The sequence below is a fragment of the Vidua macroura genome, chromosome 1, assembly GCF_024509145.1.
Source record: "Vidua macroura isolate BioBank_ID:100142 chromosome 1, ASM2450914v1, whole genome shotgun sequence".
NCBI classification, from domain to species: domain Eukaryota; kingdom Metazoa; phylum Chordata; class Aves; order Passeriformes; family Viduidae; genus Vidua; species Vidua macroura.
The window spans coordinates 59042915-59069507 of record NC_071571.1 but is presented as its reverse complement, the minus strand read 5'-3'; the positions used below and the strand labels follow the sequence as shown (position 1 = coordinate 59069507).

General features: G+C 43.8%; 2 protein-coding genes and 1 long non-coding RNA gene across 8 annotated transcripts in view; 1 reads left to right on the top strand and 2 right to left on the bottom strand.

Annotated features, from left to right (window-relative positions):
• The window catches only part of NFX1 (nuclear transcription factor, X-box binding 1), a 97817-nt gene extending 92664 nt beyond the window's left edge, over window positions 1–5153 (bottom strand). For all 4 annotated transcript variants that reach the window (XR_008439989.1, XM_053994411.1, XM_053994627.1 and 1 more), the window contains exon 1: window positions 5087–5153. Coding sequence is in view for 3 of the 4 variants with exons in the window: in XM_053994411.1 (XP_053850386.1) it covers window positions 5087–5111 (25 nt within the window). In the remaining variant the exon portion in view is untranslated. The remainder of the gene's footprint in view (window positions 1–5086) is intronic.
• LOC128816837 (uncharacterized) lies at window positions 3784–4732 on the bottom strand. The gene is made up of 2 exons (XR_008440033.1): window positions 4466–4732; window positions 3784–4002 (listed from the first exon to the last, which is right to left on the bottom strand). It is a non-coding gene; the product is annotated as an uncharacterized LOC128816837 (long non-coding RNA).
• A 120-nt stretch (window positions 5154–5273) lies between the features above and the next one.
• Window positions 5274–26593, top strand: part of ICE1 (interactor of little elongation complex ELL subunit 1) — a 72602-nt gene continuing 51282 nt past the window's right edge. For all 3 annotated transcript variants that reach the window (XR_008437545.1, XM_053980148.1, XM_053980325.1), the window contains exons 1-2: window positions 5274–6223; window positions 14718–14789. Coding sequence is in view for 2 of the 3 variants with exons in the window: in XM_053980148.1 (XP_053836123.1) it covers window positions 6164–6223; window positions 14718–14789 (132 nt within the window). In the remaining variant the exon portion in view is untranslated. The remainder of the gene's footprint in view (window positions 6224–14717; window positions 14790–26593) is intronic.

The window sequence follows — 26593 nt, the reverse complement described above, 5'->3', positions numbered from 1 at the left end:
CCCACAAAAACAAAAAATGGACAGAGACTTTTTACAAAGGCATGTAGGGACAGGACAAGGGGGTCTGGCTTCAAACAGGAAGAAGAGAAATTTAGGTTAGATATAAAGAAGATCTTTACTGTGACAGTAGTAAGGTACTGGAACAGGTTGCCCAAAGCAGTGGTCCCATCCTTGGAAGTGTTCAAGGCCACACTAGATGGGGCTCTGAATAAGCAGGTCTTGTGGAAGATGTCCCTGCCCATCACAGGGGGGTTGAAACTAAGTGACTTTTAAGGTCCCTTCTAGCCCAAGCCAGTCCATGATTCTATGATTTTAACATCCCTAGGAACTTTGGTTAGAATTAGAATGAAGCATATGAAAGCAATATGGCTTCATGCCTGTTCTACCATAGCATTAAACCCCTTCAGCATTAACTGCTGACAAAGCCAGAATGCCCTGGCAAAGAGGTAGTCCTTGTGAACTATCTTTCAGAAAAATAATTTGATAAGGATACATTAAAAAATATGAGGCAAATTAATAAGTACTCATCTCATTTTAATAAGTACAAGCTCATCTTCAAAAACAGAGCTTATACTTGGAAACAGTACAGCCTACAGCTTAGGTACTTTTTTTATGAATACATGACATTTGAAGGTGCCACTTAATGACATTATGCCTAAGTTCTAATTTTAGAACAGTTTCACAGTTTCAGAAAGCTATATTCAGTTAGATTTTTAAGAACCATTACATAATTTACTTTAATTAATATGAAGTTGATAATTTAAAACAAGTATAAGACAGAAAAAATATATTGACAAAATTAATTTAAAAAAATATAACAGTCCACAGAACAGCCCCTTAGGCATCAGACTTAACACTTCTTTATTCTTAAATTAATACAGCTTTAATTCCTAGACAGGAAGAACTGATTTCCTTCTGAATTTTCCTATCAGTATAAAACTGGAATGAAACAAAAAATACTGATTATTACCATTCTTTCCAAATAGACTTCAGACATCTTTTAACTGACTACGTTTAATGAGATACCCATAAATTCAGCCAAAAATAGTGTCTTGCACTCTGTGCAAAAACAGTTTCTTTAGTACTGTATGTTTGGCTCCACAATGCAAAAAGGATATAAAAATATTAGGTGTCCAAAGAAGGACAACAAAGATGGTAAAAGGACTAAATTACATGAGCAGCTGAAAATACTAGCTTTGTTGAGCTTGGAGGAGACTGAGGAGTGACCTTATTGCTGTCTACAGTTTTCTCATGAGAGGAAGTGGAGAAGCAGCTGCTGCTTTCTTCTCCCCAGTGGCCAGTGATAGGAAGCGAAGGAAAGCTTAAAGCCTGGTCACAGAGAGGTCAGATTGGAGAGCATCAGGAAAATCTTCAATTAAAAGGGTGGTCAAATATTGGAAAAAGCTTTATAGGAAATTGGTCATGACCCCAAGCTTTTTAGTATTCAAGAACTGTTTTAATAATGTGCTTAGATATCTCATTTAATTTTTAGGCTGTCCTGAGTGATATCAAGTATTTGACTCAATGACTCTTGTGAGTCCCTTTCCACTCAGAATATTCTATGAATATTTGTTCCATTTATATACTGTCTCTCACTTATAAGACAATGCTAATTTTTCAGGATGGATGCCTTCATTTTTAAAGCAATTCAAACAATCTATTATTTCACCTAAAGATAGATGACGGTAGAATCTGCACACAACAATCTATTTGTGTCAACATTACATATATACAGACAAGAGATGATTTATCTGCACACGAAGCGCAACTTACACATAAGACACTCCCTGCAGCTCTTAAAATGCCTGTATTAAACAGTACAACAACCACCCAAAAAAACAGAAGGAAAAAAAACCACAAACAAACAAAAACAATAAACAAACAAAAAATGAATGGTCCATTATGGAAATATGAGGCTTTCCCCATAGCACTGGAAGCTTTAAACCAACTACCAAGTTTACATTTTCTGTCTTCTCTGATCAGTTTATACATTCACCTACAGCATCTTATCATTTTCAAGATGACAAAGATTTACAAAATGTTGAATTTCTTCCTAAACATGAATTACATTATTTCAGGCTTAACAACTCAAGCAGTGCAACCCATTTCCAGGCAAAACAATCTGCATGCCCTAAACTCATTGTTTATTTCAACTGTATTAGCTCATGTCATAAAAGATATGCTCCCTTCCTACAACACTTGCCAGAAATTACTAGAAAATAACATGCAAAACCAGCCTAACCATAGAATTACAGAATGGCTCATTTTGAGACTTCTATAGATCATCTAGTCCAAAAATCCTGCCCAAAAGGGGTCAGTTGCCCATAACTGTGACCAGCTGGATTTTGAGTATCTCCAAGGACAGAGAGGCCATGACTTCTCTCAGCAACCCATTCCAGTGTTATTACCATACTCACAGTAAGAAGGCTTTTCCTTGTGTTCAGCTGGAATTTTGTATGCTTTGTATCTGTGGCCCCTTGTCCTTTAATTTAATATCACTAAGAAGAATCTGGTTCCATATTCTTTAGTCCCACCCTTTCAGTATTTGTACACAGCACTGACATCTGGGATTTCTTATAAGTAAACATATTCAGCTCTATTTCTCCTCATGTAAGGGATGCTCCAATTCCTTAATCATTTTCATGGCCCTTTGCTGGACTCAGTCCAGTATGTATATGTCCTCCTTGTACACACGGAGCCCAGAACTGGACACAGTGCTCCAGAGTCGGCCTCATCTCACCTTTTCCGCAAAGCTATTTTCCAGCTAGCTAGTTTCCTGTGTATATTGGTGCAGTGTGGTGTTATTGTCTTTTTTGATATTGTCATTTCATGTCCAATTCAGTGCATCCACACTTTAAATGGAACATTAAAGTTTTAGCCAGCCCATTTCAAGATCACATGCAAGAGAATTTGAAAGTAGGATTTTGTCGTAAGTAGTTTCATCACCCTAAGAAAAGGGCCTACTATGGAATAGATTTTGCATATGGAAAACAAATACATTTTAAGTTTTCACTTTCTTCTTCCCCCTTACAGTGGGCAATGTTTTATAGCAATTCCCTGATTATCTTCAGCTTAATGATGCATTTTACCAGGTATAACACCCAACTATCATTGTGATGGCAAAAAACCAAAACTACATTCAACAGCAATTTAAAAAATCCATTAACAACTATTAAATACAATACATTTATCCCTTCTAGGTGCACAGGGACTGAAACTAGAAAGATGCATCAATGTGAACAATTATTATACAATTGCCTTGCTGCTTACATTTTTCCTCTTTGTCTTTTATAATAATTTCCTGGGTCTCAATAATTCTTCACTATTGACAAAATATCCTGGATTAGCAGCACATCTGTAGTGACCCAAAACTGTCACTCTTCAACCCCCTGTTCTACTCTAAGAGCAGAAACATCTTTCAATTTTAAGCTTTCAAAATCAGATACTTGCTCCATCCATGAAGCTGCAGTGCAAAACCCAGTTTTCCATGCTAATACTGCACATGTACAACTCAAAACTTACCTATGGGATTTTTCTTGAGAGCAGAAAAAATGACCCAACTCCATAACTTAAGTAACAATATCTGTGTTGTTTTGTTATGCCTTATTATAAGACAAGTGTAAAAATGGTGCCCCATCCAGACTTTACTGCTTTACAATAAAGCAATTTTTAGCCCAGTATATCTAAGAATCTTTATTCCAATACATATATACTATACAAAAAGATTTCACAATTAGAGTTGACCCACAGCCTGACAGCATAAAATATAAACAGACAAGAAGAAATTTGACTGCATCAGCTTTACTGAAGCTATGTCTCTGTTCTCTGTATCATGTCCCAGGCCATTTCACTTCTGACAAGGTAGTCAGTGGACCCATTCTCACACCACCATAAAATGAACTCCTGTAACTTCTCCATCATGATAGCCAGGCTGCCAAGAACAGGGGATGCTATTAAGGACATTGGCTGTAGATATTCTTTATCTGAATTAACATCAGGATGCTGCAAAATAGAGAATTATGCTTTCTTCTTCACCCAAAACACAAAAGTACAGGATTTCCCCTGACAGAAATCCAACAACTATGAACAATGAAATCAGTCAGCTCATCAATTGACCTCAATGTGACATTGATTAACAGAGAAGGTCTACTGAACTATAGTAAAATTAAGCGATATGATGAAAAAACTAAATGTCATTGATTACTCTCAGCAACAGTGTTATTTCTGGATACTTGTGACAAAATTACGTAAGAGTTCTTCTATTGTTAAGTACCCGGAATACAGGACAAATAATTAAATGCAAGGCTGAAATATCGATCTTGAAAGGTTTCATCCCCACTCCTCAGCAACCTCAACCAATAAAACTAAAGTTAATCTGAACCTGCATCATACAAGCACGCACCGCAAAACAAAAGAAAAACTGTTTTCTTGCATGTTGCACTCAATCCCGGTCCATGCCGCGTACCTAAGACGCTCTCCATCCGTGAGGCCCTGCCTGAGCATTCCTCAGAACAGGTAGCACCTGCTCTAAGCACTAACCTCCTGCATGTCCAAGACTTCTACTCAGAGATCCCTCTGAGACCCCTCAAAAAGACGCGGCTTTACAGCAGCTCGTGGGCCGAAGACGTTATCACTGTCACTGCTCTGCGCCGGCTGCCTGAAACTTGGGTTTCAAGGACACAGGTGGGCAGAGAGCAAACACGTTTTCCCGTAACTAAACTCTTCTGTATGTATTTTCTCTGGTGTTACCAGAGACGTTAGATTCGTTTGTGCCATACCAGGAACAAGCACGTTCCTGCTCGGGCAAAGTTCTTCCTACCGGGCCCTGCGGCAGAGGCAAGCCCGGCCATTTTAGGCGCCAAAGGCACCGCCAAGTCCAGCCGGGCAGGGACGGGGCAGCAGCAACAGGTGGTGCCGCAGCCCGCACCCTTCGACAAGCCAGCGTCCGATGGTGACCGCCTCGGCGCGACTTTCTACCCGCTAGTATCGCTGGGGAGTGATGACTACTCCTCCCCTTCACTGCACCCACCCAATCCTGCAGTCCCTCTCCTCAGTCCCCCTGCCCCAGAGCGGCAGCCACGCTCACCTGACCCGGGCCGCGCCTCCGCCATGCCAGCATCAGCCCCACTCCGCGGTCCGCCGTCCCAGCTGCTGCGCACGCGCCACCAATTGAGTCTTATCTCTCTGCACGCAGCCGCACCGCAGTGGCGAGCGTGAGAGCGGAACCAAGCATGAGGTTGGGGGGGCGGAGTCGGGGGCGGGCTGAGCGCAAGCAGGGTGTTGAGTTACGTAGCATTGTGTCTCCCGTAGTGCTGCTTCTCCCGTCCCCGGAAAGAGCTGGAAATCGGAAACTTTGATACTGCAAAGGAAAAGGAAGAAAGGAAGACAAACAGCAAAAAAGAAATGCTACCTCTGGCAATAAGTTGACCTTTTGTTTGGCAATCGGCTTGTCTCCAGCATTTCAGAGCCCGGCTGAGCGGGCCAAGAACAGGAGGGTGGGTACAGAACAGCTCGGCCCTCTGTCTCCATGTATAAAAGAGGTGCTTTCTCTAGGCACAGGACAGAAAGTAGGGATCTGTGACCAGGCTATCTTGAAGGAGGTAGCAGAGACATAAAAAAAGTCCACACAAGGATTCCCATACTACAGCTGGTGCTGCAGACAAATCGTATGCTCCAGCTACAAACACTCCATAGAACTGCATGATTCGTCATACTGCGGGTTTCAGCACCAGTAACCATTTTATGATTCACACCTTCCTGCAGAGGTTTGCAGTGCCATGGTTACAGTACATCTAAGTGAGCAGCTCAGAGGCCTTACAGAGCTGCTGATTTTTACACAGACTGCAGGGAAAATTCATAGTTCTGTAACATCAACAACGCTGAAGAACAACACCTCAGGAGTACTGCTGCTCACAGACTGTCTGCATTTTAACCTCCACACCCCATCCTTCTAGTGAAATTCTCTGTTCAAAATTCCACTAGCTGCAAAATGCTACTGTTCATTGTGGGCAAAGTTCATGGCTTCAAAGATTTAAATGAACTTGCAGGTTATTGCAGAAACACTAGCTACTGAAATGCCTCCCAGACTCATGCCATTGCTGCAAAGGAAGCTTGCAAACCAGTATAGTAACGAAGATGCTACATTATTTGCCATGTATTTTGAATGTATATGAACTACTTTGCTGTATGTAAATACGATGATCGTCTAAGGCTGCAAAGAAAGGTATGTGTCAGTAACATCCTTTCAGGGATGGTGTGTGGTTTTCCTGCTGCTGTCAAGAAGCTTGCATTAGTCCTCTAGTTCCCATGGACTTCCCTGTCACTGCTGTAAAGATGTGACCATAATATTCATATAGAACTACTACAAAATTTCAACACTGCTTTTCATGAATACCACAACACTTCAGTATGCACACTCTTTTTTTTGTTAACACCAAGAAACCAGTCACTACCCAGAAAGCACTAAGGAAATTTTCCTGTATGTTCTGCTGCATAATTGCTAATGGTTAGGTCTGTACAGGTTTTTCTTTGTTCCCCATTTTCCCTTTTTATCTAAACAGTTCTGCTTTTTTTTCCCCCCTTTCCTGTCTTAAATTTGCATTGCGTCAATTTCAGCCATTCCTGATAGCCTAATTTGAATGCCCAGCATTTCTCTATAGGCATCTGCTTTTATTTTCTTCTTTAGTTTGGCCAAAATAGCCTTTTTATCTTTTCCTCATAATTTCTTCTTTTCACTTCAGGGATAATGGAAAGATTCTCCCCACTGTATCATACACCCTTTCAAGGTGAGAGGGGGAGATGAGGCAGGGAAGCCCTAGCCTAGGTCTGTGTCAGCATGCATGCCAAGGAGGACAAATCTCTAATAGAAACACATTCACTTCTGAACAGTCATCATGGTATAGTCATTTCTAAAAATCTATTTTCATTTAGTCATTTAGTCATCAGCCTGTAGTAATTTCTAAAAACCAGCTCATGGTAGGGTCAGTGACTACTCAGGAAGACAGCAAGGTTGTCATGATGTGGAGATTCTGGTGAGGAAGATGAAATGGACTACAGCAAATAAACTAAAAGTCTAGATGTTCAACATAAGTCTCCTGCATACACACTGTACCCTTTTGTGCGAAGTATTTCCTGGAGTTTCTGATTTTTAAAGAAGCTGTTCCTAGGTATTTCCAAATGCCATTGGGGTTACAATCCCTGCAGCCAGGAGCAGTAGTTTAATGCAGTACTGTGTACACCTCCAGAAGGCAAGGGAGGAGTTATAAGATGCTGCAGGCACAGTCAATTGCAGCACACTGTGATGCTCTCTCTCTTTTGTTCTTTCCTTCTTTACATAAAGCCCTTATGGACAAGCCGGGAAAAAAAAAAAAAAAAAAAAAAGTCATCCACCAATATGTCAATATGTGCTTTCATTTAAAAAAAATGCTTGTTGCTGGGGACAGCTTTTTAGAAGCATCCTTCCAAAAGCTAAGTTTGGGCATAACATTGAAAATAGAATCCAAACTTGTGACAGATTAAAAGTAAACCACACCATGAGACAGTCTAAAAGAATTTGAGGAATAGCTTGCATAAGGAATAAAATCTAATCTTATAATAAATCCCCTTTCAACCACTTCAGGTGCTGGCTGTCTGCCCAGCAGTACCAGGAAAATTGAAAGAAATGTAAAAGAGCATACAAATAAAATAACAGAAAATCTAAATTAATTTGTTACATCTGTGTTCACTACAGAGGAACAGAATCTCACATCCAGAGATGGATGAGATTCCCAAGCCAGCTCTCCTTTTTTATGAAGGGACTCAGTAGGGGAAATGTCTTGAAAGATTCCATATGTAACATACAGGTTATGGAACATATAGGCAAAATTAATAATAATAAATTACAAGGACCAGATAATATATAACCAGCAATTCTAAAAGAATTCAAGAGTGAACTACAAACTGTCCTGAAAAACCTCTAGTACAAAACTGATTTGGTAGCAGAATCTGCTACAGCTGACTCTTGAAAGCTGATTTTAAAAGAATGCTGTAAGAAATCTAGAAAGGTACAGTCCTGATGTCCATAGCAGGCAATTTAGTGGAAACTGTAAAGTAGATTAGAATTGGTGAGCATATTCATAAAGATGCTGTAATAGGGATGAGTCATAAGGGCTTTTGTAAAGGGAAGAACTGCCTCACAATCTCACAGTCCTACTGAAATACTTGTTAGTCCCTCATGGCTAAGGGAGATAGATCCTGGAATACTGACCATGGATTTCTGGAGGGAATTTGGAGAGGTCAGTCATCAAAAGCTCTTAAAAGTTACAATGCCAAGAAATAAATAATTACAGGTGTAAATAACTAAATGAAAGATAGCAAGTAAGACAGTCAATAGTCCTTTTTCACAAGAAAAGGAAGTCATCAATAGAGTCCCACAAGGAAGGGTTTTGGAACCTGATCTGTGCAACATATTTCTCAAGGTTCTGGAAATGGCACTGTCAGAGTCTGCTGATAGTGCAGTGTTATTTAGGGAAATATAGGCAATGGCAAGTTGAGAAGAACTACAAGCAGAAGAGTCTTTGAGTGCTGAGTATATATGCAAAAAGATGGAATTTAGGGAAGGTCATTGTAAAGTGGGCATGTGGGAAGAAACCATCCCACCTTCACATTTAAAAGGAAGAGCCCTGAGCTGTTACAAGACAGGTAGTTGTATGAAAATGTCTTATCTATGCTCAGTAGTGTGAAAAAAAAGCAAATCAAATTATTAATCTTTGCTAAGAAAGTAGTAAAGAATAAGTAGAGATAACACCAAGACAGTGTATAAACTGATAAGTATTATACACAAACCTGGGTCCTCCTTCCCAGAGGACAATGGAATGGGGAAAGGACTTTGAGAGGTGACATAGAATTAAATATCATTTAGAGTCCTGTCCAGGAAGCAGTGACAGAGAGTAAAATATAAAAATAAAAGAAGTTAAACTGCACTTAAACTACCAAAAAAGTTTGAAGCTGAAAACCATAATGGTAGGGTACTAGTAACAGAATGGCCAGTTTGGTTTGAGACGTCTGAGTGTCAGTAAAAAGACAGTGGCCCAGATGGGAGTCTCAGACATGAATTTTCAGATGTTGAAATTCTGTACCCACTTCTGATTTCTGAGGTGCATCACACAAGCTGATCCTGCCTTTGCTGCTGGTGTCCTAGCTGCTAACTGTGGTTTTTGTGCTTATGGAAGACAAGTTCTGAAGTCCCTCCATAGCCCTTTTTACCCAGACAAAAATAGGTGGCCTGCAGCAACTGTCCCTTCTACACACTGCTGAGAAACCAGACCAGTCCCACATGGCTCCAAATAGCTCGCACCTTGGTTTGAAGACTTCAGCAAGCAGCAGCCCTGCTGTCCAAGGAGGAAGAAATAAGCAGGTTCCCCCATGGGCCTGAATAGGTGATGAAAGCTGTCTGGTTTGTGTTAAGAAAACTCCCCACTCTTCCCATTTATGAAACTCTCTGGTAGTCACAATCCCAATGGCAGAGACCTTAACTCCTAGGACTGAAGCCCCTTTACAGCGAGTGGCTCCAGTGAGCTGAAGGTGGCCCCACTTGATAGACCCCACTCACATGCAGTCAGACCTGGTTTCCTTCCAAGTTTGACCTCAGGTTTTACATAACAGAGTCTCAGATGTTGAGTTCCGAAAAGCAATTTATTCACAGCACAGTAACACAGAAACATGTTATCCAAAAGGTCAGCATTTCATAGCCTCTTGTCTCAGGCTCCTCCACAACTTGTAAAAGTTGTAAAGCTGGTATGTTTATTTCAGCACTGGACACATGTGGGGATCGTTCCCCCTAAAGGGCATGCTTGCCCCTGAGAACTCCTGATCCTTTTTTATTCCCCCTCACTAGTACATACACATACAGAGTTTCACAATAGGTTCATGCATATTCATTTTTCTGGTTTTGCGTTACAACTTGCAATTAGTCCTTGTACAGAGAACTCTCTGGTCACTTTGTCCGTCTCTTGCAGACTCAGCTTTGGCTTTTTGTCTTCGTTTCAAAGTTCAAGGGGCCTCTCTTATGTCATCAGCTTGGAAATTTGCATTCTTTTTCCTCAGCTGAGGCAGTTTTTACAAGCACAGCACAGCTACCAGACTAAACAGCATATTTTACCTATGCTAGCAAGGTACTAATAAATCAAAGCGGCACATTTCACCTAAATCCAAATGAATTTCTGCCCTGGTAAATTTCCACTCTGTTTCATTCCCCCCTTTCCTAGAAAACAAGTAAATTCTTTTACTTAATGCAAATCCCTACAATAATAAGTGTCCCTTAATGCTTTACCATGTACATTTGATAAGGAGGTTAACACAGCTACTCGCTGTAGTATTCTCCAATTCCAAATTAGCAATATAAAAGATAACCCTAAACTTACTTCAATTAATATCAATAAAACTACAATGTGATGACACAACGTATTAAAGATCCCATTTGCAGTTGGTGACCATCTAAAGATTACATCCCACCAGTGATGATCTGCATTCTGTTTTATTCTTTGCAGAATTCTCATTATTTCTTTTGCATCATGATGGACAGTCATTAGGGTTTTCTCTCTGCTTTTTTGGATTTTCTTCAAGATCTCTAATAGGTCTTGGTGTTCAATTAATTGTTTTACCAATGTGAGGTCCATTCCAATAGGAGTAGGTGATAGTCTATGATACATTGTGTAATTGGTTTTATTCAGCTGGTGGGATATCACTGGGGCCAAACACGAATACCTGATAAGCTTAACAAAATTACAAATACAAAAATTAGAATGATTTCTACTAGGCAAAATAAAATCGTTGTTAGCGATTTTTACAATATCACAAGCAGTTCTCAAGCGTATACAACCTTTACCAGTATATACAAGCACAGTTTTCTGATCAGTGACTGGATGAATCTCAAAGTGGCAAATACTTTGTTCAGTGTCAAGACACACATCTTGAGCATTAATAGTATTGCTTTCACAAATGAATCCTAGTTGTTCCCTAGTAGCACAGAATTCTAAGTTTACTGTTTGCCACTTTTCATTCACCTTTCGCGCCCACACCCTATGTTCTCATGGGTAGAGCACTGTTTTTTGATTGTTTAATTCTAGTGTGATGATGAGATGGATAACAAACAGTGGCATTATGTATAGTAAGCACAAAGGCAGTGGCCACATTAGAAGCAGGATCATAGGTAAAATTTACCATAGTCCATCAGGATGGAAATTTTCTTTCAAAATCAATAGCATTATCCCAGACAATCTTTCAAAAATCACCTTCACCCCCTTCCTATATGATCAGAGCTGCTGTTGCCTGCATCCATAACTGTACTTGTAGACACATTTTCTTGAACTGTACTAAGTGCTTCTACTATTAACTTGTGGTCTTGGTCCCTGACCTTCTCCCACTTTGGCAGTACTTTTGAAATCTGCCACTAGCTAGTTCCTAATGCCAATAGAGATGACTGTAAGGGCTGTTTCAATTTTGCTAGACCACCTGCTGCAGTTGCCAGCTTGTTCATCAGTATTTCTGAAGCAATTCCATTTAAAACTCCCAATCCTGTCCCTAATATCCCAGTTAGATTCCTTCTTATTCTTCTCCTGAGGTGTATTTCTCTTTGTAACCACGTTGTCCAGCCCTTAAAGGATGTCCTTAGGAAAGAGGAGCAGGCTGCTTGGATTTCTGAGATGTTAATTTGCATTAGCAATTCAACAGGTTTGAGAGACAACTCTGGATTGACCAACAGTTGTTATTGACCCATATTCCTCAGTACATATGGGCCTATTTCATATACATTAGGTTCAAGTTTGGTTTGGGTCTGAGCTGCTTGAGTACTGCTGTGAGTTGTATGAGGTCTTGCCGTTGTAAAAGGTATAGCATCTATTTTAAATTTAAATGAGAGCCTGATAGCATCATGAGCCCAAAGACAAGTCACTTCTATAGGCTTTATTAATGTGAAATTACATTAACAATCTGATTTACTTGGGTTATCACAAACCTTCTGGTGCCAGTATACAGGAGAGGCTGAGACACTAATTTGATTTCGTCTCTCATGAGTAGTCCCATTTGTAGTTATGGCCCCTTGGGGGTTGCCTGGGTGCCCAGTCAGGCCGGGGATATCCTCGACTGACTGGTCCGCAGGGAGGGGCCAATGACTCGCGGATAGCTCCACCGGAATTGACGAGAGGGCACTCGAGCTGCTATAATCCTTGAGGTTTTATTATCAGAAAGGCAGAGGACGAGGTAAAGGCAGAGAGAGCAAGGAGACACTCAAGGAGGGAGCAGGCTCCAAGAGCCTTGAGGGAAGGCGGGACTGGGTATATAAGAGGAAAGGAGTGGGAGTGGTTGGGGTGCAAATTGTCCAATGGGGAATGGATCAAGGGGAGGAGAAAGGATGGGGTGATGTACAAGAAACCAATGAGGGCACGGGGAAGGAGTGGCTGTACCAGGTGAACCAATGGGGGTTACAGAGATGAAGAACTTTCTAGAATTGGGGAGTACATTAAACATTGATTGACAACAACAAGGGAGGGTATAACATCTGACTGACAGGTCCCTTTAGATTTCCGCTGCCTCCCAAGGGAGTGCAGGGGCCCCTCCCACATCTCCCCCTTTCTTATTAACTAAATAAACATTTCCTAAAGTTTTGGTGAGGGTTCTCTTGAAAATGGTTAGGGCTAACGAAATTAGGAAAACGATAATTAAAATCCAAATGAGTCCTTTTAAAATCGGAACTGCCCACCCAGGAACACCCCATTGTGTGAACATTTTGTTCACCGCGTCCACAGCCCGAGTTTCAGTCTTTAGATATTGGACTTGCATTTGAATCCGCTGGATGTTGGCCTGTATGGATGTGCTTTTGGATGATAAGTTGAAACAGCACATCCCTTCAAAGTCTTCGCAGCTATGGCCATGGGCGAGCAGCAGGATTTCAATGGCCGCTCTGTTTTGCAGGGTAGCGTGTCTGGTGGTCTCTTCGTCCGCCAACAGGTCTGATAATGCGGCGGACGTAGCGTTGGCATGCTTACTTAGCCAGCACCCTAGGTGAGAAATCTCACCGAGGGCCTTTACTGCTGCATACCAGGGTAGGAAAATGGATGCAGTGACCCTCTTGCCTTTACTCCAGTCATAGATTTCCGAATCACAATTAGGGTCGAATTCTCCATAAGAGCGTTTCTGGCGGGCCAATTGACTCTCCTTTTTCCAATTGAGAATTTGAGTTTTGTTGGGTGTCAGCGTTGTAAGCTTGCCAAGGCTACAGGGACCCCCTTTGATCTTAGAGGGGATCCCAGCCCACACCCTGTCCCCGCAGATCAGAAACACCGCCCTGGGGAGCTCCTTGGGATATGGGTAGGAATTGGACCACACAGGGCTTGTATAATTGCACCACTCGTTGTATTTTTTATCGGTTGGTGAAATGTCTCTGATGATATTTTTAGGATTTGTCTGTGGAGCCTTACTATAAAACCAAATACAGAAGTGGGCTCTAGTGGACCCCAGTAGATCTAATTCCTGGGGTTCCTGTGACGCCTGTGGGAGGGTCCTTATCCACCCCATCCAGGAGTCCGCCGGGTTGGGTTTCATCCCTGCATATGGATAGTCCTTCTCGGACAGGGGGACTCCCACCAGACACGTAGACAATGGATTGTCTACACTGCCCATGGCCATGCAGAAGTGTTCTTGGCCGATGGATCTTGCCAGCGTGACCCAAACGTTCTCTTTGGGCTGTGGTACAATCCAGCTTCCTGCTGCTTGGAGCCATATGATGAAGATGATGATGGTTGCAGAAAGCTGGTTGCGGTGGGGTGTTCTGAATGGTGCCATTTGGGTGGTCAATCTTCTAGCAGTTCTGATATAACAAAACATAAATTAATAATAACTTCCTTTTAACCTCCTTCTCCCCCGTTTCACTTAAAGTAATAAAATAAATAAAAATTTAAGGATATGGGTCACGGTTGATGATGAGGCGTAGAAGGGTGAGGAAAGTGGTAGGAGGGAAAAGGGCAGGGGATAGTAGGGGATGGGGTAAGGGGGTATACAGACGTAGCAGGTGGAAAGTGTCTGTTAGTGATGATTGTCCACACGGCAGCGTTGGTGGGTGCACCTTTCTTCCTCTTCCTGCGGCTCCAGGCGACGGTGTCTTCCGCTGGAGCCGACGTCTCGGGGCAGTGGTCCGGGGGGTGGCTTTCTTTCTTGGCGTCGTCAAAGTAGGGTTTGATGTACTTCCCTGGGATCCACCTGGGGCCCTGCTCTGTGAAGACACATCCATACCCACTCCCCCACGTTATAAGAGGGTACGGACCTTGGATGGTTTTGGACTCAGGGTTTTTAAAGAGCACAGGTGGTCTCTCCTTTAACAGCGCCCAAGTGTTATTGTGTAAATGGCGCAATATGGGGGGCTCTCTGTCCGAGCAGTTCATGAAATTTAAGACATAGAGGGCTTTGCACAACCTTTCTACAGGGCTCATTGTAGGTGCCGAATTGTGTTGTTGTTCTAAGAGTCTTTTAATTTCTTTATGAGTTCTTTCTACGATGGATTGCCCTGTAGGGTTGTGAGGAATACCGGTGGTATGGGTAATGCCCCACTGCTGCAAAAATTCCATGAACTGCTTGGACACAAACCCTGGTCCATTTTCTGTCTTCAGAGACTTAGGGACACCCAAGGTGGAGAAAGCCATGTACAGATGTTTAATAATGTCCTTGGTTTTCTCCCCCGTATGCAGGGAAGCGAACACTGCACCCGAGAATGTGTCTACCGAAACGTGGATGTACTTCATTTGGCCAAAGGAAGGAAAGTGAGTTATATCTGTCTGCCATATGTCCAGTGCCCCCAATCCTCAGGGATTAACCCCGGTCGCAAGTGTTGGTAAAGCGTAGGATTGGCAATTGGGGCATGTAGCTATGATAGCTCAAGCCTGCTCCCTAGAGATCTTGAATTGGCGGCTAAGCACCAGAGCATTCTGATGGAAAAACGCATGGCTGAGCTTAGCTTGCATGTGGACATCTGGCAGAGTGGGTCTGAGAATTGCCGATTTGATAGTGCTGGTCATCATCGCCAGGAGATCCGCTCTCCGGTTGCCCTCAGTGATTTCTCCAGGCAGGTCTATGTGTGATCTGACATGCATTATATGATAGGATTGCTCTCGGTGGGAGATCAGCCAAATCAGTTCTGAGAGCAAGCCGTACAAGGTTTTGTTTTGAATTTCCTTGAGCAGGGCGTGTTCGGCCCGCTCCGCTATCCCAGCCACATATGCCGAATCTGTCACCAGATTAAAAGGCTGTTGGAATTTTCTAAAGGCTCTCAAGACCGCAGCAAGTTCTGCGATCTGGGGGGAACCCTGAATTAATTGGACGTCAGACTCCCACTTCTGACTATCTGGGTCCTTCCAAGTGATCACCAATTTGTGGGATCTACCCGACCCATTGGTGAACACTGTGAGAGCATTTTGTATTGGGGTTTTGCTTTTGAAGGATTTTGGGGCCAAATAGAGAGTGTCTTTGAACAGTTTGTGTTTTGGGTAGTGTGTGGAAATTTGGCCTGGATAGCAGTCTAATGATATTTGTAAATTTTCATTTGTTTGTAATAGCGAGTCCAATTGTTCCAAATTCAAGGGAAGATAGATGCATGCCGGATCACACCCTGCGAGGGTCCGGAGGCGCTGGCGGGCTTTCATGATAAGTTTTGACATTAACTCTGCAAGAGTAGTGATTGTTTTTGCAGGTTGGTGTGGGAGGAACAACCACTCGATGATAATGAGTGGGTCCCTCGGGCTGTCATCCCACTGGAAGAGGAGGGCATGTAAATTAGGACACTTAACCAAGATGGCACAGGTAAGGGGAAGGGACTGCATGACCCGATGCGCCTGGCGGGACTTGATGGCATCTGCGACTCTCTCCAGGGCCTTATGGGCATCCGGTGTCAGGTGTCATGGTGATGCCAAGTCGCCATCGCCTTTCAGGAGGTTGAACAGTGGCGACAGCTCCTCTGTGGTGAGTCCCAGGAGACGTCGGATCCAGGTGATAGTGCCACATAGCTGTTGCAAGTCCCGCAGGCTTTGTGGATTGTCCTTGATGGTCAGGGTCTGGGGCGCGACAGTCCTTCCGCTGATTAAAAAGCCCAAATACTTCCAGGGGGATGACAGCTGGATCTTCTCTTCTGCAATTTGAAAACCTGCAGCCTTGATAGTTTTTACCGTCCTAGCCAAGGCCACTTGTAGATAGTGTTGGCGGCACAGATAAGAATATCATCCATGTAATGTAAAAAGATTGCTTCGGGAAACAGTCAGCGGATAGGGGAAAGGACCTGAGCTATGAAGGTTTGACAGAGCACCAGGGAATTTTTCATTCCCTGGGGCAGAGTGGTCCACTGATATCTCTTATAAGGTTCCCCCCGGTTGATAGATGGGACCGAGAAGGCGAATCTGGGAGCATCTCCGGGATAGAGTGGGATGTTAAAGAAACAATCCCTGATATCAAGGATGGCGAGCTGCCAGTCCCGGGGCAGCATGGAGGGAGAGGGAAGGCCTGGTTGAAGGGGGCCCATGTCTTCTATGACGTCGTTAACCCTGCATAGGTCTTGGAGCAGGCGCCACCTGTCTTTGCCAGGCTTCTTAATTACAAAGACAGGTGTGTTCCAGGGGCTGGTGGAGGGTATTAAATGCCCCAGGCGCACCTGCTCCTCTACGAGTTCATTGAGCGCTCTTAATTTTTCCTCCGGTAAGGGCCACTGATCCACCCACACTGGTGTGTCCGTTTTCCAATTTAATGGTGGGGAGGTGCACTCCGCAGTGGCCCAGACTAAAACTCCCACGCAGGGCTAGGGATATCAAGACGGGCACCCCATTGGGACAAAACGTCCCTCCCTAGCAATTTTATGTTAGATGAAACTACAAATGGCCTAATTGTGGCTATTTGACCCTCCGGTCCCTCCACACATACCAGGCGTTTGCTGCAGCGGGAGTTGACAGCTCCTCCCACTCTGGAGATTGTGCCGCAAGGGGACACCAACTCCCAGTCGCAGGGCCACTCTGCCTGGGGAAGAATGGTGACATCTGCGCCGGTGTCTGCCATCAGGTCTAAGGTGACATTTTTCCCCTGGAAAGAAAACACAGTTGTTATAAGTGATCTTTCCCGACACACGTTCTGAGTGAAAAACACAGTAGGGTCCTTGTTGGTGTAGTCGTTGTAGTTGTCATCGTGTGCATGGAGGATGTAACAAAGCGCGAAAGGAGACCATTTGGGCAGAGAGGTGGATTTGTGCAAACAACTGAGACCGTGATCTCCGTTCCCGGTTCGAAGTATACGACCTCTGGGATGACCGTGAGGTCATCTGGCGTATTGGTTTTGGCCGAGGAGAAGGACGGTGGTGAGGTGGTGACAATACGGCAGTGGCAGGAATCCCACAGGAACACGGATCAAGTCCTCGTTGGGAAACATAATGTGGATATTACTGTGGAGGACTTGGCGGCGAGCGCAGCTCAGTTGCTTGGTCCTGCGGAGGAGCCGGAGTCCGTCCTCATGGCCGCGGACGTCCGGAGAAATGTACCACTGGGGCAGTGGTTCTCCGGGAGCGATGGAAGTGCAGGTCAATGGGATGGACCATTTGGTGTCGTCGCGCAGCCCCTCATTGCGCTCTGCTGTCCGTTTCCCAGCCATTGGTAATGGGGATTCCTAAAAGGTGGTCTCGGGGAGGGGTTATACGAATGGTGGAAACATTCGGGCAGCCAGTGTGGGCAGTTAGCTTGAATATGGCCCAACTGACCGCAACCAAAACAATGGGTGTTCATCAAATCCACCATCGCTTCCCCCACCCCTTTACTGACCGCGAAAGCCACCGTCTGCTCCATAGAGGTCACCTTCAAACACGCCTCCACCATCTTAGCAATGGTGGGCTCCGGGTCTTGAGGAAGTGCTCGTAGTATTTTCTTGGTCTCAGTGTTTGCATTTGTCAAGGCCATTTTCCTAGGTAGTTCTTCCCAGGCCTCGACGTTCTCGATCTGCCTATCAATAGCCTCCTTCAACCTGTCAACAAACTTAATAAAGGTCTCTTCAGGGCCTTGAAGCACTGATGAAAAGTTCTGGAGGGGGGTGGTGCCATCCAGGATCTTCAGCAATGCTTCTTTCCGGCATCTCTAATGTCATTTAACAAGTTCTCTGGAAGCAAAATTTGGTCCTCTGGCTTGCTGAATTCCCCCTCTCCAGCCAAGGCTTCAAGGCCCTCAGCACCATCTCCCAAAACTTCTTTAAGATCGTATTTGTTAAGGAGCCGCTTAATAAGTTTTTTCCAATGAATCTCCCACAGAAGAAATTCTCCCACAGAATTTCTTCTGTGGGAGAGAACAAGGCCTTCGCGATGTAACGCAGGTCGTATTGGACCAAAGTATGTCCCGAGAAAGTGAGGTCTAGTATGTTTTTAAAGAAAGACGAATTTTGCCCATAGTCTTTGGCCGCCCTCCTCAACTCCTTCACCTCCGCATACGGTAGCTGTTCCCACCGTGGTTCCTTTCCCCTCGTATGTACCACCAGTGCTGCGAACAACCCTAGATCCCTTGCGAGATCTAGGTTCCCATCCTTTATAGCCTCAGCCCGTATCCGGGCCCAGCCTTCCCTCGGCTTGGTAGCGGGCCGAGGGCTGTCATTGTCCTCATCCTCTTCTGAGGATGAAGCAGGACAGGCTAGAGCGCGGAGCCTCTCCTTGACCAGTGGGTCCCGGTGACGGGAGACCCTGCAGGCCAAGATGGCCTGCTTCCGGCCAGGCCTACTTCCGGTTCCGGTTGCGTGGGAACCGGAAGTGGCGGGAGAGGGGGCATGGCCTGACCCACCCACTGGGGTGTGGCCTTCCGGTAGGCCTGTCCCACTCACCAGGGGCCCACCCAGGGGCGTGGTCAAGGAGGCAGGAGGGGAGGGTCCCGACGTCACGGAAGTCGACGCAAAGGTGGAGGTGGGACCCGACGCGGGAGTGGCAACCAACGAAGAGGGAGGTGATGTTAGAGTGGCGGGAACCCGAGGGGGTAAGGAGGAGGTACAGGCGCCATTTTATGTCGTGTGGCGACCGGCTATGTGGCCGTCGCCATTTTGAGGTGTTAAAACTGTATGTGAACTATTACAGCAACTGCGGATAAAACCAGGATCGGGGGTTTTTGGAACAAGGGAGTGGATAGGGCTCGTGCTGGGGTGGCCAGTCCCAGCACAAAAAAGGGACAGAGTGGGACAGGAAGCAGCAGGGAGTCAGTAGCAACCCTGTGCCTTGTTACGGCAGGATCTGTCTCCCAACCCACCCGTAGGGGAAATGGGGTTAGGAATGAGGGAGGAGGAATGAGGGGTAGGAGAACTGGGACCCAAACTCTCCCCTTTTGATTTAACTAAATTGAAAATAGAATCATAAATTGGAAAGAAACGTCCAACCTTAAAATTCCCCGAAACCTGAACATCATAAATATATCTCCCAACTTTCCCCCAGAAAGAAATGGAAAAAACATCATCCTTAGAGACCTCCGGAAAATGATCGAAAATAAAGTTAACGAAGGATTTTAAAACCCACTTATTAAAAGAAATGTTCCCCAACACAAGGGATGACTTGGATGTAAAACTCCCGTCTAGCAGGGGAAAGGCAGTTGCCCATGATTCCCACTGCTGGTAAAAATCCTCAGCCAAAGCACATGTAAAAAGAAAAGCAAAGAGCCTGCGTCGGCTGCTCCTTCAAAGCAGCAAAATTCACCAATTGCAGAAAAGGACGAGGCGAAATGAAAGGAGCCTTGGTGGGGCGGTGGAGTTCTGCTGGTCTCGTAGGATCCAAAGCTTCCCCCGAAGCTGTAGAATCGGATGCTTACGAGGTGTCAGCAGAGCCAGGGAGCAGGAATCTTCTTACAACAGAAGGAAGGCTGTCCCCGGAATTGGCGTTGAATGGCGCTTGAAATCCTGAGGAACCAGATCACGGATCGAGGAACTTGCAGGAGACACTCTTCGCTGACCAGGGCAGTGGTCAGCGTGTTCGGGCGCCAACTGTAGTTATGGCCCCTTGGGGGCTGCCCGGGTGCCCAGTCAGGCCAGAGATACCCTTGACTGACTGGTCCGCGGGGAGGGGCCGATGACTCACGGATAGCTCCACCGGAATTGACGAGAGGGCACTTGAGCTGCTGTAATCCTTGAGGTTTTATTATCAGAAAGGCAGAGGACGAGGTAAAGGCAGAGAGAGCAAGGAGACACTCAAGGAGGGAGCAGGCTCCAAGAGCCTTGAGGGAAGGCGGGACTGGGTATATAAGAGGAAAGGAGTGGGAGTGGTTGGGGTGCAAATTGTCCAATGGGGAATGGATCAAGGGGAGGAGAAAGGATGGGGTGATGTACAAGAAACCAATGAGGGCACGGGGAAGGAGTGGCTGTACCAGGTGAACCAATGGGGGTTACAGAGACGAAGAACTTTCTAGAATTGGGGAGTACATTAAACATTGATTGACAACAACAAGGGAGGGTATAACATGTGACTGACAGGTCCCTTTAGATTTCCGCTGCCTCCCAAGGGAGTGCAGGGGCCCCTCCCACACCCATTGACCAGCCGGCATCCTACCCTCATTTCTTTTCCTCTGATCCCTTGAAGTGTCCACAGTTCCTGTTCCTGCCACTCCTGCTTCTCATATACCTGATTCCCATGGATTACTACAGTGGATAGGTTTAAGTCTTTTATCTCAGAAGGTTCTCCCATGGATCCATTATACTGACTAAAAGCTTGGGACCAAGGCCATTCAGCATCGGTTTGGATAGAGGTACTCTCTAATTCCAAGACTCCAGTTACAATTATACACAAAAGAATTCTGTAAATTCATTTATTATTATAATTAACAGTTTATTTATTATCATTAACAATTCTGTAAATGATTGAACCCAGAGTTCAAATTGCATCTCAATTTGCAGCTAGCTGTTAGGTTATATGGAGGTGGGGGTGAGTGGGCAGGAGACAGAGACCACTTACCCCAAAGTTCATGTGGCAACAGGAAGATTTTACTTCCCAAGCCCTCCCTTATATAGAGCATTTAAAAGATCCAGTCTGGATGCTGTCATTGGTTTGAACTCCACGCCCCTTCAGGTTCTGGCCAGTGAGATGCCTGCAGCCTTGGGAGATATATGATTGGGCAAGACCCCTATTGATCACAGTAACACCTAGCAAACTGAACAATGTGGACCAGATATATTCCTCAACAGTTTAGAAAGCAGCAAATGAGGTAGAAATGTACATCCTCAGAGACAGCACATTGTGTTACCAGGAACAAAGCATAGATCACTGTTACAGTACAAGCTGGCTTGTACTGGGCAATTAATTTGGCTATAAATAAGAAACCCAGCTTGGTTCCATAAACAAGTCCCTGGCTTAGTGATGATAAATTTGAATACATACAGGGACTTCACCTAATCACGTTCCACCCTAAGCTGCAGACATCTCACTGGTCGGGGAGGTAGGCAGTGTTAAAGTTGGACTAATGAGCTATCCAGATCAAGAGATTCAAAATGTGCTATTTAAGGAGAGTGCGGACAATAAAACATGCTCCATGTTGTTGCATGAAGACCTAGAGTATGTATCATCTCTGTCTCTGACCACTGACTCCACATAACAGATCACCAGTCTGTAGGCATAAAGTATCATTTTAGTGTGGCATCCATAGGGAGGTAAGGAAAAGGAGATGTACATGGCATATTAGGAAGACATGGTGGCACAAAGGACCAAAGGCCTTCATGTGAAAGGACTCCTGGCAGCTGACTTCTCTTATGATCCAGTTATTAAAATTATTTGAGACATGTCTCTGCTTGAATTAAGGTGCAAATGAGACCATATGCTGAAGTCAGTAGTATCAATTTTATTTAACAGTGAATGGGGGGGGGGGGGGGAGAGAGTGTGAGAGAGAGAGAAAGAAATAGGAGAAGAGTGGGGGAGAGAAAGAGAGTGACAGAGAAAACAGATTAAGTAGAAAATATCACCACCCCCTGGATCCCAATGGTGTCCCCATTGACCCTCTTCTTCTGATCTTCTTAGTGATGAGGGTCCTGCAAAACAGAGTTCAATGGATTAATATACTTTTGGGCCAGATGACTATGCCCAGCTACCTCCTCTGGGAGCAGAGGGCAAGTTTGACATTGTCTCTTGCAACAGACTCTGCATTTGTTGCATCAGTTTGCATAGCAGGCAGTCCTCTGGTGCAAAGTCTTAGGAATGAGTCTTTCAGGGTCTAATGGTTTATGAAACCTCCTCAGCTGCCTCTCGTATGAATGTCCTATGTGGATGGGGCCTTCCCAGAGTGTGGGGGAGTTTACAAGTGAGCCAGTTAGTGTAAGGGAGTATGGGTGTTTACTTTCTCTGACTAGAGATTATGCCACATACACAAAACTCTCCTTTCCACCTTGGTTGGTGTAGAGTGTATGCAAACCTGGCCTCAGGAAAAGAATTTGTGGGCTATGGCCTCCCCACCCCAAACCCAGCCAGAGCTGATTTTCAGGGCAGCTGCTGGGTTTGGTTTTCTTTATAGATACATTCTTCTCCCTCAGCCTTGTTACTTCTTCCTAGACCTGAGATGATTGGACATTAGTGTCACCTTTATGTTATCTCAAGTTCCCTTTAGGTGGCTTGACTCACAGTCCAAACTTTCAGTCAAGAAGAATATTCAGGGAGGGATGGACTTAGGTGGTGGTAGCTCCTTTATAGTTTTGCCATAATGGGCAAAAAATCCTTCATAACATGGTTTAAGCCATTAACCAAAAGATTTTAGTCTGTTACAACTTCTGATTTGCTTGCAGCAGGCAACCTATTTTTGGTGGAGAATTTATCTGTAAACTATATCTTGCCTCAAAGTTTCTGAGAATCCGTAATTCTCCCTGGAAAACCTGGATGAGTAGTAGTACTGCTGAGATCCCCAGTATGAACAAAAAGCATCTCCAATGTCCATGCAAAATACAACATATTGGGCTTACCATGTATATATATTTCAGAACTATACATCTAACCAGCACACAAGGCACTTGTTCCATTGCATTTGTAACATGTACAGCTGACATGTCGCGGATCTAGCAAAGAGTAGTGACTTCCCTGTGATTTCTAGTCAACTTTTCCTACTTTCTGTAATTTCAAGGAAAAGAATACAAAAGGATTCTACCAATGTTTTGTCAAAGAATTTACTGAAATAAGAGTGAACTTTTTTTCCCAAGAAAGATCTTAAAGTTTAATCATGAGGGATTTAAAATAGATCATTGTAACCAGTACTCTCTCCTTCCTTTATCATGTAAACCATGTAAAATAATTCACTGCATACAGTAAAACTGTACAGGAGGACCATGCCAGATAATTTACCACTTAGATGTCCTCCCAATAATGAGAAGAGGCACTAAGAATGATACTTCAGAAATTACACATTAAAAAATCTTTATTGTCATGGTAACAGAATGAAGACCCAAATCCCCTCTCAGAGTTATTTTCATAATCAAAAGAAAGTGTACCTCTAAATTAGCAATGATGAGTGGCAACAGAGCTGCTTTCCAATATCTGACAAATCAGAGAAAAAGAAAATAAGATCTAAAAAAGAGGTATTGCAGTACTGAAGAAATATGCACAGAACACTCAGAAAATGTGGTAAAGAAGGTGAAAGTTTGACAAGGGAGATAAAAATATATCATTGGCACTCTGAACTAGATGTTGACTCACCCAGATTCCTACACAATGTCCAGGAGACTATAGGAAACAGAAGCTTTTTGTGTCCTGTAGTACACTCGCCTGAAAAAACTATATATTTATTTTCAGCCCTCTGAATACTATGCAGTGATAACCCAGTAGATGAGTTCAACTGGTGTGTCTGGATTTGTCTTATACTAGAGCAAAAATCCAAAAGAGCAGGTGAAAACTGAACAGAAAAGCAAAAATTAGAATATTATTTGTCAAATTCCTTTACTGTCAATTTACGTAACAGAAACTCATAATTCTGCAGAATGTGTGTGTGTATGTGTATACATATCTGTATAAAGAGGCGGGGGAGAGAAAGAGAGAGAAGTAAAATAAGAGAATGTTTGGTTATACCAGATAGCCAAAGGTAAATGACTCCACTATGGCTAACTGCAAGTGATCATAGAACTGGCAGCCCAGTTAAACAAGGTTTCTTAATGATCAACACTGAGGCTGATGTTGTTTCACATCATCACCAATGGCCTGGGAAAGGGGACAGAAGGGCCCTAGGACCCTGAGCAAGTTTGCATATGACACAAAACTGCACAGAGCACATGATATGCAAAGGCAGGCCTGTGATTCACATTGACCTTGACAAGCAAGAGTAATGGTCCACTAGGGGGCTTATATACAGGGAGAGGCTGATCTAACTGGGTTTATCCAACCAAGAGAAAAGAGGACAAAATCTGACTGCTGTCATCGATTATCTAAGTTGTTTTATAGAGAAGAATGAGCCAAGCCATTCTCTGAGATGCTCAACAAGAAGCAACAGACTAAAACGGAAATAACAGAAATTCTGACTGGAGAGGATAAAAGATTCTTCATTCTTAGAACAGTTGAGCAGGTTGGCCAGTGTCCTGCGTAACCCAGAATGTTATTGTTTTCTGTCTCTAGCTGTGCTATGTCATCTGCCCAAAATTTTTACTGTCTCTTTAAGAGATGATGTCCAGAAATGGAATTGCAGAAGTATCTCAGTTTAGAGACAAATTTAGGAGAAAACTCTCTGGAATGAGTTGTCTCCTCTGAAAGGGTTCCAAGAATCCCTTTCCACCAATATGAAAGGAATGAGAGGGAGGTGTCTTTACAAACAAACTGTAGGCCTGCTGGTAGATAAAGTCAGATACTGATAGGTGAAAGAAGCAATGGTAGGAACCATACCTTCCACAGGAGTTCCACTAATTTACATAGACCCTTACTCATCCAAAGCTGTGCTAAATTCCTGGATTTATAGAAAAAGAACAGAGACATAAAGAAAAGACGGGGGGGGGGGCGGGCAGAGCAGAGGGAATGCACATTAGAAGGGGGTCTCTATTATGCGATACAGGAAGTCTGTACCTCTCAAGTACCTCAGCCAATTGGGAGAAAGGGAAATGTAACCGGGAAATCAGGATAAAAAGGAGGCTGCATTCTCTAGCAATTTGAGTGACCCCATAGAAAATACCCCATGGCCTCTGCCTTTATTCAAATAAAGCTACAGGATTCCTCTATCTCCTTTTTGAACACAAACCGCTGACATTGTGGATTAATTTTCCTGACAAATAGGAAATGAATACTAGTGGATGAAAGTGAAAAAACAGAAAACTGAACAGTTTATTAACAAACAGAATGCCCACAAGGCACAGTAAAAATAGTAAATTAAATGCTAGATATAAAACTTTCAGACCTTGCCCTCCCCACCCACCCAAACTGTGAGAAATTAAGCCCGCTCCTCAGTTAAAATTTAAAGGAAATTTAATAAGAGACAATAGGGGACAAAAAAGGAACAGCTCTGGGTGCTTAGCCACAGCCAGAGGCACACCAGTCAACACAGCAACACTCCTTATATACCGTGGGTATTGCATCAGCCAAATACATGTTCATAAATTATCATACATATTCAATCATTTTAACATAGTTCCTCCTCTTTCCCTACCCTTCAGAGCATGTGCAGTCATCCTCTCCTTGTGGTTATCTGCTACTTTTCCATACATTCAACAGGCTTCTATTCTTTCATTAGTTAAATGTTAACATTACAACAACTCCCAACCAATATTAGCATCACAACACAACATTCAAATTGAAAGATCTCTAAGCTTTTTTACAAAGGTCAACATTATGAAACACATGTATTCACTCTAACAATTGTGAAAGCCAACACTGTAATATATTCATCACACAAACAAAAACCCAAAACGCCAGGGGAAAAGTACTGACTCTTGCCACGTGGTAGAAGATAGCACCGGCCTCTTTCAGGAAAAGAAACCAAACAGGAGCTTAATGCTGTAGTTCAAGCAAACAGATGAAAATTTGTTGACTCTCTGGCATTAATCTCCTCTCCACCGCAGATGAAGCAGGTGGGCTAGAGCCTCTCAGCGTGCGTTCTCTCCTCGGCTTGGCTTTCCCAAGGTCTGGGACCAAAAATGGAGCAGGCCTCTCTCTCTCACCGATCCTGACCAACCTCTCTTGGGCAGGTCCCATTTTCTCTGGTCTCAGACTAAACAAACTTTCCAGTTTACCTCTGTAATAGATGAGCAATACGATGATTGACTCTCACAATTAACAGACAAATATCATGTATATAGGTTAAGAAATGTTTTATAGATTTATAGTTATGTTTTACTCCCTTACATTGTTATCAAGGGACAGCCAGGTTTGGGGCATTTGGGAGGGTTCGCTTGTCACTATGGCGACATCTGACCTCCAATCAGGGTTTGAGGAAGTAAACTCCACCACTAGACAGCAAAGAAGGAGTTGATGGACAGAACTTTGGGCAGGGCAAAGGGGTTAAAAGGCAAAACCTACATTGTGTGGGCAAGCACATAGTGGGAAAAATCCTTTTGCTCCCAGCGCCATAACATTTTCTGTATTCAGTGTTCTGTTGTATTTTTGATAAGATTTAATAAACCTTTCTAAATTTATGAAAAG